The 15,038-nt window shown below is 48.1% G+C and overlaps 2 protein-coding genes across 2 annotated transcripts in view; both read left to right on the top strand.

The window, feature by feature from the left end:
* The window catches only part of CORO1C (coronin 1C), a 61,067-nt gene extending 47,806 nt beyond the window's left edge, over positions 1–13,261 (top strand). Inside the window, exons 4-11 of the mRNA XM_085313491.1 lie at positions 1,796–1,925; positions 4,467–4,648; positions 5,187–5,306; positions 5,868–5,972; positions 7,720–7,865; positions 9,151–9,208; positions 9,301–9,546; positions 10,443–13,261. Coding sequence (XP_085169617.1) covers positions 1,796–1,925; positions 4,467–4,648; positions 5,187–5,306; positions 5,868–5,972; positions 7,720–7,865; positions 9,151–9,208; positions 9,301–9,546; positions 10,443–10,562 — 1,107 coding nt within the window. The 3' untranslated portion in view covers positions 10,563–13,261. The remainder of the gene's footprint in view (positions 1–1,795; positions 1,926–4,466; positions 4,649–5,186; positions 5,307–5,867; positions 5,973–7,719; positions 7,866–9,150; positions 9,209–9,300; positions 9,547–10,442) is intronic.
* A 1,336-nt stretch (positions 13,262–14,597) lies between these two features.
* SELPLG (selectin P ligand) overlaps positions 14,598–15,038 on the top strand; it is a 1,734-nt gene continuing 1,293 nt past the window's right edge. Inside the window, exon 1 of the mRNA XM_085313480.1 lies at positions 14,598–15,036. Coding sequence (XP_085169606.1) covers positions 14,598–15,036 — 439 coding nt within the window. The remainder of the gene's footprint in view (positions 15,037–15,038) is intronic.

Below are 15,038 nucleotides of genomic sequence, written 5' to 3'. Positions count from 1 at the left end.
TACTACATTAAAAGCCGATACTAATTTTAGCAGACTGACTTTAAAGTTCTGCACTCTTATCAGTAGAGACTTTTTAAACTTTTGCTACTGTCAGGGTTATAGTCAGTGACTGGCATGATCAAAGTTTCCTCTATAAAATTAGACAGCTTTGTAACTCAGTCTTACCTTGTAGTGGACAGGTGAAATGATTGCAATTTGGTAGGTGTGGTTTTGTGTTTTAACACAATCCTCTGATTAAAAAAAAAAAAAAAAATTGTGGCTGCACTCACTGGTAAACCTCACACTAAGTTGGAAGTAAGCAGGATGACATCCTGCTTTTCCAGAGTGGATAGCTCTGCTTGTAACCCAATTTTAAAATACGATTGCTGGTAAAAGCTGCAGTTTGTGACATCTTGTTGCTAGCACTGTTCCATAAGGCAGGAGGAAGAAGTGGGATTTAAACCCTTGAAGAGTAATCTCTGCTGAGGCTTGTGTGTCTGTAATGGTAAATGTCTAAGTGTAGCTGGTTATTCCTCCTGGCGGGCTGGGGGTGCTGGGAGATCTGTACTGCAAGGGGCAGCGCAGAGAAAGCTGCATCAATGAAGTGAGAATCAGTTTAGGGTTATTTTGAGGTGAGCTGGTGTGCTCTGAGAATTTTTGCATCACAGATTTTTATCTGCAGCCATCCTGTGAAAGCAGAGAAATTGGGATTAGTGCTAAAATCCATGTCGCCCTCATGCGTGTCTGTCTGCTTCATTTCCGAAATCCGCTTGTTTTGCGTCTCCTGCTGGCTTTGACAGCTTGCTTGGGCATTGTAGGCAGGGTCCAACGATCCATATTTTCTTCCTCCAGAAAAAACGAACAAAAGGAAGGCAAAGCAAATATGCTGTAATGCTGCCACCTATCTATAGGTAGTTATAGTTGCTTAGTAATGGGCTTTTAATTTAATTTTTTTARTACAGTCTATGTAGGTCAAATTTGGTTCAGAGATGGTTGTCCAATCCTGAATTGCAGGAATAGTTTTGGTAGAGTTGATCCTGCCTTGGGGCACGGGGGGTGGATTTTGTCTCTTTCATCTCTGCATGTTGCAGAAGCACCTCCTTCAATAAACCTGTTCTGATGCAGCTGCTAAAATTCCAGGCACGTGGCATGCGATCCGTCGGGGTTGTTCTTCCTCGTGACGGTTCTTTCCTAACCACAGGGAGACACTTGCAACAGAAGGGTTGTGTAACCAATTAGAAAAGCAGCAGACAGTTTGCTGCATCTGAAGGTAGTTTCTGCAATGCTAACTTGGGCTGCTTTAACCTTTACCTGGACCAAACTGTTTTTCCTCAGTTAATTGGCGTTTGAAAGGAGATTATAAATGTAGCAGGAAAACTAATTGACAGCATTTCTAAAGTTATAAAAAATTAGCTCCAGTATAACTGCATCTTATTCCCTGCAAGGGACAAGCGTAATTTAAAAAGACACCAGCTTGTTCAGACAGAGTTTGAGCTGCAAGGCAATTTATTTTGAATCCTTCTCAGGCTGTTTCTGATACACGTGGGTCTCTAGACATGGAGGTAATGGGAGATTTGAAGTGTAACTAGCCAGTGGTTAGATACTGGCAGCATGAGGTAGAAAGGATATTACGCACAGGCCAGCCAGAGGCTTATTGGTGACTTGGGGCAATTCCCTCCCTGCTTTTGTCTTCCTGTTCATATCAAGAAGCGGCAACTTAGAATTTGCTATGGTGCAGAATGCATGAAGTAAATGAGTAATGGGTTCTTCAGAGGGGGTGGCCCTTGGCTAACCATCTTTTGCTTCCCCTTTCCAGGTGTGGCAGATTCCTGAGAACGGACTCACCCTGTCCTTGACGGAGCCTGTGGTAGTTTTAGAAGGCCATTCGAAAAGAGTCGGCATTGTGGCTTGGCATCCCACTGCACGTAAYGTGCTGCTCAGTGCAGGTATGAGGCATCACTGCAGTGCAGTGAATAAATACCTCTCTCTCATGTTTCACATCTACACTGGATATTTTAGAGACGAGCTGCTGACTCCTTTCCTCTCTGCCTTGGGCTGGTGAAGTCCCAAGACTGATTACAGTGCCGAGTAACTTTGGGACACATGGTTCACAGCCCATTCCTTATCTTGGCCTTTTACTATCTCCAGTTTACAGGGACAAGACCCAGGAAATTGTCTGAAGGCATGAGTTACAGTATTAAAATTGTTCCAGACTTTATTTGATCTGCAGGTTTCATCAGCTGATAACTACTTACATACGCATTCCCCTCATCCCTGTTTTCATGTACTTTTATAAAAGGCCCAACTGTTTTTCCTTTTCACTGATCTCTGCAAGGTATCCTGGTTCCTGGATATTCCTCCCACAAACTCTCATTTTCAGCATTTGCCAAATTGTGTCCTTGACTAGTACAATCTATGCAATGAGATTCTTTTGACCACTGAGAAACAGTCACATTACTATGGAAATAAAATAGAAAATTCATTATCTATTAGCACAGTCTGAGGTTTCCATTACATGACCTTTAGATTTGAGCCTGGKAAAAGAAGCAAATCATTTCAGCTGTGCTGTCAGATGAGCTATGTGTTTTCTGTGGATGCAGATGCCTTCTGATGTACCAGTTTGGTTTTAATCCGATTTCCACAACAATCCTGTGATACGCAGACCCTGTAGCAGTTAATATAATGAAACTCAGTGTGAGAGCACACAAAAGGAGGTGATTTTTCATAGTTAACTTAGGAAGTTGTTTTTTTGCCTGCAAGTGCAAGCAGCAAGAGATGTGCATCCAGGCAGTCTGGCTAGAATTACTCCTAAGAGACATGGAAGAGAAAGGGTACTGGCTATCAAGTCCTCACTGTCACCTGGGCTTTTCTTAGTTGGTGACAATGAACTGGTTTTGGGGTGTCATTTATACCCTTTTGGAGTTGATCTTTTGCTTCAGTGTACGATTTTACTCTCTTGAGTCTTAGGAAAAAATGCCAAGTTGCACACCGCGCTTTTGTTTCCTTACCTGGCAATTTTTATGGCTCCAGTCCTGTGTGGTTGTATGTTTGTTTTGCTTTTTGCTGTCATCTTACCTTAAGCTTTGTTTTTTGTTTTCCTTCTGTCTAGTCCTTGAACAAAACCGTCTGCCTGACGGTTGTGGTCCTCGTGAGCTGCTGACCTCAGCTATTGATGCCTGCCATTCTTTTTTACCTATGTTCTGCTGTTCCTTCTGCCAGTGCTGTCACTTACCTACATTTTCATTCATGCCATTCTTACYCTCTCCATTTCAAATCTCTATAACCTGAGAAGGCAGTGACTGGCTGCCAGCCAGTACTTTCATTTATAGAGGTGTAAGAACATTGCCTCTTTGCCCTTGGTGCTTCTTATTTCTGAGTCCTGCAGTTGAGCCAAGACCCAAGAGCTCCTGCATGGAATGCACAAAGAGCAGTAGCAGAGGCCAGGGCGTAACCTTTCGCAGACCTCCTTTGATTGTATCTGTARCTCTTCTGTGTTGGTGTATATTTCTTTTTTTTCTTTTCTTTTTTTCTTTTTTTTTCTTTTTAATCTACGACTTCCTCTCTGTCAGGGATCTTTCCTGTCCCTGCACAGCATTTGCTGAGTGTTGGCTGACCCTTGGAGCRTACAAGGTTAGGTTGCACGGGTTAAGTAGTGTGCAGAGCATTGATAGCACAGCTGAGAGCTATGCCTTGGGGCTTCAGACTCTCTGCTCTCAGGCATAGCTCTCAGGTGTGCTTTCAGTGCCATCAGAATCGAGAGGTACTCTCTAGGCATCAGTTCCTTGCTAAGCAGCTGATTTCTGGCCCCGAGGGCTGGGATAGCTGTGTGCATGGCACTCTGTTTTGGAGAGTAACAGCACCTCTGGATTGTAGAAGTCCAGTTTTAGTAGTCTCTGTGTCTGCCTGTCCTCCTTGGCAAGTTCTGCTSAGTTGTGTTTATCCCCTTTGCCCACAGAGTTGCTCTCAGTGTCTCAGCATATGAAGTGGGGCTCAGGAGTGCGTGGTGAGCCAAGAGGCGGTGTGGTTCCCATCCAGGCCCTGCTGCAGCCCTGCTGAGCTCTGGCCAGGCATCCCTGCCACCTCTCCTTGCTCCCTCTCTCCATCTTGAGTTGAACTCATGCTGTACTCGTAATTCTGCACCCACAAAGGCAAATACTGAGAGATGGGCTGTGTTAATATATGGTGTCTGGGGGACCCCTGTACCCAGCTGGCTCTCAGGAGAAAGGGTTGTACCTTGCAGGCTATCTCTGGCCATGCTTTCAGGGAAGAATTTCATGCCTTCTCTAGCTGCTTAATCTCCACTCTGAACCTGTGTTTGACTAGGAAAGTGCTGGCTTGGGCTCTGCATATCTCGCAATGACCAGAGTGTGTTCAAGAGACAGCATCCAAGGCATTGGAGCTGCAGCAGATTTTACTACTTGTTCCCTTCTGCTGACTTTTTCCTTTTTACATTGCTGTTGTAATTTTCAGCTGCTCTTCTCTTTCAGGTTGTGATAATGCAATCATCATCTGGAATGTGGGAACAGGTGAAGCCCTCATAAACTTAGATGACATGCATGTGGATGTGATTTACAAYGTGAGCTGGAATCGCAATGGCAGCCTAATCTGTACAGCTTCCAAAGACAAAAAAGTTCGAATTATTGACCCCAGGAAACAAGAAATCATTGCTGTAAGTTTGCATGGTAACTGTAAATGCCGTTGGATTTCACTACAGCCAACCATTCTTAGTCACATTTTTCAAAGTAAGAAATAAAAATTAGAGAAAAGGTAGCACTGGTTGAAGGATTTGTCTGGGTTTATTGGAATTAGTGTTTGAACTGTGACTTTTAGGGCTCAATTTTAAAACCTGCAGAAGTGTAATTCCACAAGTAATCCTTTTACATAATTACTTTTCCAAACTTGTGTATGCAAAATGGAGATTTAGCAGCCTGCATGTGTTATAGCTTGCAAAGAAGTCTTCCTTTAACCTTGTAAGAATCTGATAGGCAAAGCTGAAATGAACCAATTGTGACCACTTCTTTCGTGCTTTAGTAATTGGTTTCTTCCCTGGAGCATTGGGCAAAGACTGTTGGATGTTACTCTGTGTGTTTGGCATCCTGCTTGGAGGAACAGTGCTTCCTGCCATGGATTCTGTGCAGCTAGAGGAGAACTCATAATAAGTTGGGCTTTTTGTYCCTTCTTCAAGTTAACCTGTAAATCTATTTCAGGAGAAAGAGAAAACCCATGAGGGAGCCCGGCCTATGCGAGCCATTTTTCTTGCTGATGGAAACATCTTCACGACCGGCTTCAGCCGCATGAGTGAACGGCAGCTTGCCCTTTGGAATCCAGTAGGTTCCTGTCCCGTTACTGCTTTACTGTTGTAATATTGTTGTCAGGATGACTTACTAGCCCTGACTGGCAGTCTCCTGCCRCATTCATAGCTCTCATATTTGAGTATTTTTCATCTATTGCCTTGATGTTCACTCAGTAAAGGAAATGATTTCTATCAATCTCTACATTACCACAAGCAGCCATGAAACAGTGGTAACTGCACATTTGAAGTATATGAGAAGATGTACACAACACAGCAGAGTAACTTTGTGAAGGTGACTTCCATTGAAAATGTTCCATATGCAGAGCAGGACAGCAACARTCTCACCACACTGGGATAAGACAATTGTTAACATGACTCTGTCAAGTCCTTGCCTTAACTTCATGAATTATCTTGGATGCTATTTTAATGCATTTTGTATTTAGTGTCATTGAGGAATGAATGAGCTTGTAAACATTTACGGTGATCACTATTGTAATAGGTAGAGCCAACTACAAAGAATTGTTAATAATTTAGATTGTATGTTAACATGAGCCTTTTAGTTCTTCTTTAACATAATTGATGTTTTTATTTTCAGAAAAACATGGAGGAGCCAATAGCCCTTCATGAGATGGACACCAGCAATGGGGTTTTGCTGCCATTCTATGATCCGGATACTAACATTATTTACTTGTGTGGCAAGGTAAAGAGAAGCTTCTAGAATAACTGAGCTTGTGTAGAGATAGACTACTGTTGAATGAATGATGCCTGTGAAGTGCCCCTTAGGTGTCTCAACTGAGAAAGACAGAACCATAAGTTCAGTACTGTAGTGATGGTCAGAGCTGTAGACAAATCTGTGAGAAAATCAGACTGTGCTGAAATCAGTTTGACCCTCACTCTGCAAGACTATGCAGCAAGCCCATGAAGTCTGCACTGTGAAGGTCTGAGGTATAATTAGATGTTTCTTTCAGATGGATTTACTTAGGTAAAGCTGCTCTTAACGCATCAAATCATATACCTTCATTAAAGCATCTTATATTGKTGTTGACCTGAATGATTGTGCATTAGAGTGGGAGGAGGGAATGTATTAGATGTCATCTTCCTTTCACTTGAAGATGATGGGGCACAAAGCAAAGCCAACTCTAATTTTGTGAGGTTAAATAACAGAAAACTGGAAYTGTGTATGCTTCTTCCTAAAAGCAATTTGCTGTAGGCATTAAGTGCTCTAAAGTACCCACTTCTGAATGCCGCAGTTTTGGGCTTCTTACAAACAGGAACCAAGGACAATCAAGATGAACAATTAATTACAAAGGAAGATCCATACAAGTACATTCAAGAATTCTGTTTTTTAAACTGCTAATGAGAAACTTACTTTATGTCTCTCCTACCTCTTCTGATGTTTCAGAGATGCTAGTGTGGTAGCATTGCCTGGAATTAAAAAGAAAAACTGTTTTGTAGTCTTTCTGCCCAACCCTTTAGCTCTAACCAGGGTCAGGTTATGCAGATGCTTTCTTGTCCTTGTCAGTGTTGTGTTAAAATTCTCTTACTTGTGCACACTTGTTAGATCATTTTCTTTGCAAGAAGACTTCCTGTCATGCAGTTGAATTACAAACGGTGCTGATACATCTGTGTATTTTTCTTTTCAAAGCATTATGCTGATAAATAGGCACTCTGTCGTTTTACTGGAAAGCAGGAATCTTCTCTGTACGAGGCAGCAAATGTAACTTTTTCTCAAGAAAAAATATGGAAGTCACTGTACCCCACAGTATTAGGAACAATAGCACTTACTACTGAGAGGCTGTTTAGATAATGCACTTGCATTACCCTAGAGAATTTCTTCATGGTAATTCTGTTAATGCCTTATGGATATTTGAGGCCAGAACAGTATACTGTATGATAGGACTCTTATGAGCAGATTGAGATGAAATGTATTAGGCTAGTAAACAATGGAAGTTTTAGCTTGAAAAAAATAAACTGCATTACTCATAARAATACTGGATTTGATGCTTTTGGGAGGTTATGCTGTACTGCTAAGAAGTAATATTCCCTTCCTTCCCTTCAAATGGTGGTTCCTCATGTCCCTGCATTAGCTGCTGCAGCCCTGCRTTGTGCACCAGGTGCTCTGGGGCAGTCCATTTTTGGCACTTTCTCAGTTGTCTTAGCCTTGTCCTCCTGACATCTGGGGCAGCTGCCTGCAGTTTGCATTGTGGCTGTCTCCACAGCCCMAGAACAACTAGGGCCTGCGTGTGCATTGGCATGGGGCACCTCAGCGCCTGAGGAAGGAGGATCAGCATTAAGCTTCAGCCTGCCTCTTCTCTGGTAGAGGTCCTTGAAGGAAAGGACATCAGGAAAGACTGGTACTGCCTAGCCTAGCAGGGAGCAGATGTGCCTGCACCAGGAGTACCTACCCTGAYAGCCTCTAGAATGATCCTTCTTTTTATTTCTTGCAGGGTGACAGCAGCATTCGCTACTTTGAGATCACAGATGAATCCCCCTATGTTCACTACCTCAACACCTTCAGCAGCAAAGAGCCGCAGAGGGGGATGGGGTTCATGCCAAAGAGGGGCCTGGATGTGAACAAGTGTGAGATAGCCAGGTAAGGAGAGAGGCTGTAAATGGCCAGGAGAGTCATTGGTGCCACCTTAGCAGCCCAGCCAGTTACAAGCTCAGCCATGCAGATGTTAAAAGTCCTGCTGCTGCTGCTGCACCTAAGCAGTGCAAGCCAAGTGCACGCAGCACAGCTTCAGTCAGCTTCTGCAGGGAAGTGAGGCACGCGGCACAAGGCAAGGAGGCTGGGAGCCCTCTTTAAAACTGATGTGTGTGTGCTCTCTGCTGGTAAACCAAGTGCGGTTGTTCAGAGATCCCACTGTTGGAAGGGCTTCTGTGCCACACCGTTGCTACTATAATGTTTATTAGGCCCGGTAACATGGAGTGATACTGCAGCTAGGCATAACGTGATAAAACCTGAAGATCTCATGGACTTTAGTCTGAGTCCATAATAAATGAGCAATACCTAGCAGAGCAAGCTGCCTGCTGAAAACTTAGTATCAGGTCAATTATGGCCAATGTTATCAACATAATCGRTGATAAACTTGTGGTGCTTCAGTCTGCTATATATACCCAGTTTGTATGTAGCAAGAAGATTGGAAACTTTCAGGAATTTAGAAAATAATTATGGAAGCAGTGCAGTGACCAGCATGCAGATACTATTTAGAATTGCTATTGAAAACAGGGCAAAATAAGAAGGCACCTCGAGAAAGCAGACTTGTGTTACTGCTGCGACTCATGACCCGCCATTGGCAGGGAACATGCTGGACTTTGTCCATGAAGCCTTTTGATGCTCCTTTCATTATTAATGAAAGCAGGAACCACTGAGAGGGAGCAGAGCCTGCCCTTGCCTGAAGCACATGAATTTTTCAGCAGCGCTGCCTGGTGGCCAAAGTGGGGGCTTTGGAGTTCGTGGCACTTGTTCAAAGAAAGACTGCAAGGGGGTCACCAGAGCATGGAGACACCCTGGGTGTAGTGAGCAGGACGCTGGCTCGTGTGTTACCTGTGAATTACTTCTGTGGTGCTTGTCTCCACAGTCCGAGCAGCGGGCTGTGCCTCACTGACAGCCCCTTCTGGCCAAAGTGCGACTCTCTCTGAAGTCACCCCGTACCTAAGAGGGGAGCTCGGCACATTCACAGGTAGTTTTCTCCAGCCCCTAYGAGGGCCCTGCAAGTCCTAGCGCAGCCTAGCTGTGACTCCTTAGGATTGCTCGTTTTTCAYCTGTTGTCTCTGTCTCTCAGTACGCTGCTGTGCATGAGCAGCAGAACCGAGGCCTCCTTTGCCTGGCACATTGGCTGTCCTCCCTTCTAAGTCACTCTTCTTTTCTTTGAAAGGTTCTTCAAGCTTCACGAGAGGAAATGTGAGCCCATCATCATGACAGTCCCTCGAAAGGTGAGCGCTACCTGCTGTTTATGTGGTTTGAAACCAGCTTGATAGCTTCTAACTCCAAAGCACTTGACCAATTCATTTCTTCTGGTTTGTAGTCGGACCTTTTCCAAGATGACCTGTACCCTGATACTGCTGGCCCTGAAGCAGCTCTGGAAGCAGAAGAGTGGTTTGAGGGGAAGAATGCTGATCCCCTTCTCATTTCCTTGAAACACGGGTACATTCCAGGCAAGAATAGGGATCTCAAAGTGGTCAAGAAAAATATACTGGACAACAAGCCTGCAGCAAACAAGAAAAGTGATCTCATAAATGCTCCAAAGAAAGCAGCTGATGCCTCAAACACTGTGAGTAAAATTCCTGAGCTTTTAGGAATGACTGTCTGAAACTTGGTTACCAGGCTCTACCTCCAGAAACAGTTTTAACAAAGCTCAAAAGAGTGTATCTTAAGTATCTGGAACTGGGTGCAGGTAGGTAACTTGGAGCTGAGGTGATACATGAATTGTGGCATTCCAGACAAGTGGTACACACAAGGTTTCTTGTAGCTGTTGAAAATTGCAGTGAATTTTGACGTAAAGGAAAACTTGTCTTCTCATTTCAGCAGACACCTGCTTGAAAGAGCTTGTGTTCATGCAGCCTGGGTYTGTCTGCATGAAGAGAAGGGTTTGTGTAACATGGAGTCATTCGTACTCATACAGCTGGTTTAAACATCCAGCTCRTTGCTCATCCCTACAGATGATGGATGTCATGTTTTATAGGGAGTTAAAAAAGAACATTAGATCTTGAGCTGTGCACCTGTTTTGCCTAAAACCCAGCAGAAACAGTGGGACAAATTAACCTCAGACTGTGCAGGTCCAGAAAAAGGCTGCAGAAGAGTCTGTAATCTGGGGAGTGCAGCTAACAGGTGGTCTAGCAAAGTGTATAGTAATGTGTGAAGATCTTGAAGTGACAGCTGTCAGTCACAAGTGGGTCTTTTAACTGCTGTTAAAGAGCAGATGTTAGCCCAGTTTACACTGATGCTTCTGGAAATGCTGCTCTATGCCGTGAGCTCCGTAGTTAACATAGTGCCTCTGCCAGATGTTGTTTCAGCCAGCTCATCCCCATTTGCCCGCGTACCCTGGCGCACTTGTGATTTGCGAGAATCCCATTCGGAGAAGTCCCTTGCTTTGAAAACTTCACTCTGCAAAAGTGATCTTGCCAGTTCTCTTAACAAATAAATATATGTTTTGTCTTTTTGTTCCAGCAAAACGAAGCCAAATTGGATGAGATTTTGAAAGAGCTGAAATCTATAAAAGACACAATCACCAATCAAGACGAGCGCATTTCCAAGCTAGAACAGCAGATGGCGAAGATCGCAGACTGAGCGGAGGGCGAGCGCGGCGGCTGGCACATGCTGCCAGCCCAGAACACATTCCAGTTCCCAAGTTCGGCAAGCAGCAGCGTGCAGCATTCCAATACGAGCTTTCCCGTTCTCCTAAATTAACGTCAACGAAAGCCGATGATTAAAAGCCAAGCTTTTTAGTGAAAAGATTTTTTTTTCCTGATGTTTTAATGAATTATGTGACTGTGTCAAACAAGTCAAAAAGAATAAGTGCTACTTTTACGGTCTTTTTTCCAGATGTTATGAATTCTTGAAACAAACCCATTCTGACTTTCAATGTTGTGCCCAAATATCTTTTTCTAGATTTAGGGACCAATACCACATTGTTCTTAACCATTTTTTAAAGTTGCCAAAAACAAACAAAAAAAAAGGTTGCTTTTTATTTTTCTTATTTGCCACTTTGCAGTATTTGTGTTTTAAATTTAAAGGGACAGCACTGTGTGTGTGTGTGTGTGTGTGTATGTGTGTGTGCACATGTGTGTGTGGTGGATGTTTATACTGTTTAGAGAACAAAACTGAAGCTATTTTATATAAATCCTTAATTTTGAACAATCAGATCAGTTTCGTTTGCAGTGTGGCCATGGCTGCTGCTGAGACCCCTCATAAATCCATGCAAGTTGACTTGCATTCTGGTCCCTGTGTCCTGTTAGAAAACACGGTTCCAAATGAGGTGATTCATGCCACAAAATGCCTTTTACACCCTACAGAAATTTTAAACTAGTATCATGTTGCCCTTTTAAAGTATTCTGATGTTTTAGATTATTCTAGCCATGTCCAAATGGGCATGTTTTAGTTTCTGGGTTTGTTTTTTTTATTTTAAGGCAAAAGTTACTTAATGCAGAAAATGTTTTTACACTTATCCATGGACTATAAAGTTTAGGGCGTGCAATGAAAGATGAATGCCGATTTGCAAGCGGTGGGACATTCGCATGTAACCAGGTTCTCCCTTGTGTCCATTTCAGCTGTATGCATTGCTGTAAATACTTGTTTCTCTTCTTTCTGCACTAGAGTTGCAACACCAGGCTCTTTGGCTCATTTACTTTAAGAAGCTTTTAAAATACGTGAGCTTGCAGTTCTTTGGCCCCCAACTTTAGTGCTGTTGTTAGAAGTTTCTGCCCTGACTTTGCTTCCAAAGCAGCATTAGAAGTAGCTAGATGATTTTATAGTGACAGGTCTCCAGAAATGAAATTTCTCTCCTTTCTTTTTTTTTTTTTTTTTTCCTCCTCCTCCCTCTATCATTCCTGCCTCATTACCTGACTCCTGCAGTAGAACTTTGCAGAAAATACTTTGTTCCCAGATAAGTGACCTTCATCCCAGGCCCAGTGCAATCCCTGCCCTTCGGAGCGGAAGGGCTAGGGGAGGGTTGTCCCTTTCTCGTCCCAGTTTGGAGAACTGGTTTCTCACGCTGTCCTTCGAGATCCTCAGGTGAAAGACTCGGTGAGCACACAGCACTCAAAAGCTCATCTTGAAATTCCTTGTATTGCTCGGCTCAGCAAGGCTCTGCTTTCTCGGGTCTTGGTTGCGAAGGCAGCGCCTGCGGTACCGTGGGGCACGCAGCCGGGCCCGGAGGCCCTTTCCCTGGCGGGAGCCGGAGCCGGAGCCGGGCTGGGCCGGGCCTTGGGTTTTGCCCGTTGGCTGTACTGGTGCTGCTCGTGTCGGGACGGTCTGAGCGCTGGCTGGGAAACGTCCGCTGCCCTCGCCGAATCCCGGCGTGGGCGAGGGCTGCCGGGGCGTCGGGGCGCGCGCCCCAGCCCCCTTCCCCCTGCCAGTGGGGGCCCCTCGGGAGGCCGCCTTCGAGCGCGGGGAGCGGGCGTCCCCTCGTCCCGGCTCGGGCGATCTTTTTCCATTAGGGTAGCTAGAAATCCTCAAATTCTCCATTTTTCTAGTGTTTGCATGTTCGGAACTTACCGATTAAGGATCCTCTGTTCCGGAAGGATGTCTGTGTTTGTGATGGATCGTGAACTCATGCCATTGGGACAGTTAAGTGAGGTCGTAGCTGGAGGGGCACAAGAACAGGATGTCAAAAGACAGAGAATGTGTTACAATTTCATAGCATGGAAGTTTCACAAAAGTGGTTTTTCTTTGTTTTAAGTGGTGAGCACAACAGAAAGGAGAAATGTTCCTTGCTGCGTGCACAGGTGGGGGYGGGGGGTGGTGGAAGTTGCCACTAATGTTGGATTTACAGTCCAGRCACTCTGGGTTATTTGAATGTTTGGTGATGTTTTTGTATTGCAGTAAATGGCTGAGATGATGTGTATTTTTTTTTWAAAAAAAAACAAAACCAAACATACTGCTCCCCCAAACGGTGATCTCTGTGTTGATTTGTACGTGTGGCTTCAGGGCTGTGTGCTTGGGGACCTCTCGTTTCTTTCTAATCGGAGGGAAATCCGTTTCCACAACGCCGGATGGAAATGCCCAGGCGAGGCTGGTGTGTGGTAGACGGTCTGAGGAGGGTGGAGAAAAGTCCACCGTGATTTTTAGTTTATAGCTTGTATTTTATTTAAATGAACTGATGATGCCTAGCCAGGCTCAAACAGAGTCAGTGCCTGAAGCTTTTTGTAGCCGTGATACCCCAGAAGAGAACCAGCGAAGTCCTGAGAGATGCGCTCTTATAGAGCGGCCATAGTATCTGTCCAAATATTTGCTTCCATTTTCAAAAGATAAAAGTCATTGATTACAAACTCGCTCTGTTTGGTTTTCTTTCCGTTGACTCGGCGTTCTGCTCGGAGCAGGCGGCCGCGGGGCTGGAGACCTCGGCGCTGGCCGCCGCTCGGGAAGGCGTAGGGCTCCGGCCGCGGCGCGGCCCGGGACCGCTCCGCTCTCGCTGGCGCGGGGGGTCTGCGGGACGGCTGCTTTTCCCTCGAGACGCCGCGGGGGCGAGAAGGACGCGCTCAGCGGTGCCGGGGGTCTCCCGAGGGGGCCGGGAGCGGCGCGAGGTGGCCCGGCCCGGGAGGAGCGGGCCCGGCTGCGGCTCAGCCCCCGGGCCGGGGCCAGCCCGAGCCTTTGCCCCGGGCGAAGCCAGGTGCATCGCGGCGTCTTGCGCGAGCGGGCTCAGCCGCTTCCTTGCCGGCACCGACGCCCGACCCGGCCCCGGTGCTGGAAGCGGCACCGCCGGCCGCAGCTGGGCTGGGCTGGGGCAGCTGCAGGGGCAAAGCAGCCGTGCCGGGCTCGGGGGCGGATTTGGGCAACGCCGGCGGGTTGTTTACAGCCCCGGCGCCCGCAGAGGATGTGTGCCGGCAGCGCCCGCCCCGGGGCCCCGCTCCCCGCCGGCTGTTTGCCGCGCGCTTGCGGTCGGGGCAGGCGATTTCCGAGCTGCCGCGGCGCCCGGCCCAGCGGCTCCCCCAGAGCTGCTCCGCAGCGGAGCCCGGCTGCTGCTCCGTCGCCTTCCCGGCCGGCGCGCGGCCGCAGCGGCAGCATCCCGGCCGCCTGCGACGGCACCGCTGCCTCCGGGGAGCCGCGGGGCAGCGTCGAGCGGCGGTGCCGGAGCCACCGGACCCTCGGGAGCGGCAGCCGGCGCCCCGGTGGAGGTGAGACCCGCCGGGGCTGGGGGGACGTTTGTCGGCGCCGGGACGTGGCCGGAGGGCRGACGTGGGAATGCAAAGGCCTCGCTGGCCTCTAACTGCTGGGGGGATTTGGTGCCGGGGAGGCAGAAGGGATGGGAAACCCCAGGTGGGTTTCCTTGCCCGCCCGCGCAGATCTGGAGGCTTTGGGGCACCTCGGTCGGGCACCTGCTCCGGCWGGGACGGTGCAGCTGCCGCCGAGCCGGGAGGAAGAGGAGGAGGGGGAAGGCGCCMCGGGGCCGGCGGGAGGGGGCTCTCCTGATCCGAAGCGAGCGCAACACCCTTGCGATTTCATTTCTGCAAGCGGAGTCGTGCCGCAACMGCCCGGCCCGGCCCGCCCGCGCCTCCCTCGCGCCTCGGTTCCCGTTTCCAGACGCTGAGCTTCCGCTGGGTTTTCTTTCAGAAGCGGAGCGGCCGGGGGCCGAGCTCGCGCCCGTCCCGCGACCCCGCGGCGCCCATGGCCCCGCGCGGGGCCCCGCTGCTGCTGCTGCTGCTGCTGCTGCGGGTGCTGCCGGGCGCGCTGCGGGCGCGCGGGGAGCCGGCCGGCCCGCCCTGGCTCTGGGCGACGGCCCTGCAGGAGGGCGAGGACGAGGATGAGGAGGGTGACAAGCTCCCGACGCTCTCCCGCGGCAGGAGGGACGGCGGTGGGCGGCCGCCCGGCACCGCCAACACGACGGCCGGGTACCCCGGCACCGCCGGCGGCGGAAGCAATTCCTCGGAGGCGGCCTGGCTGCTGAGCTCGGCGCTGCCCGGCCCCGGCGACAGCCCCCAGCACGCGTTTGCAGCGCCGACCGTCACGGCTCCCCCGGATGAAACCGACCCCCCCGATCCCGACCTGCTGCCCAGCACCAACGGGAGCCTCCCGCGGGGATTCACTGCGCGGACCACAACGGATCCC

Source organism: Rhea americana, unplaced genomic scaffold (genome assembly GCF_003343005.1).
Source record: "Rhea americana isolate MKP2758 unplaced genomic scaffold, rheAme1 scaffold_389, whole genome shotgun sequence".
Taxonomy (NCBI): Eukaryota; Metazoa; Chordata; class Aves; order Rheiformes; family Rheidae; genus Rhea; species Rhea americana.
This window is presented reverse-complemented; position numbering and strand designations above follow the sequence as displayed.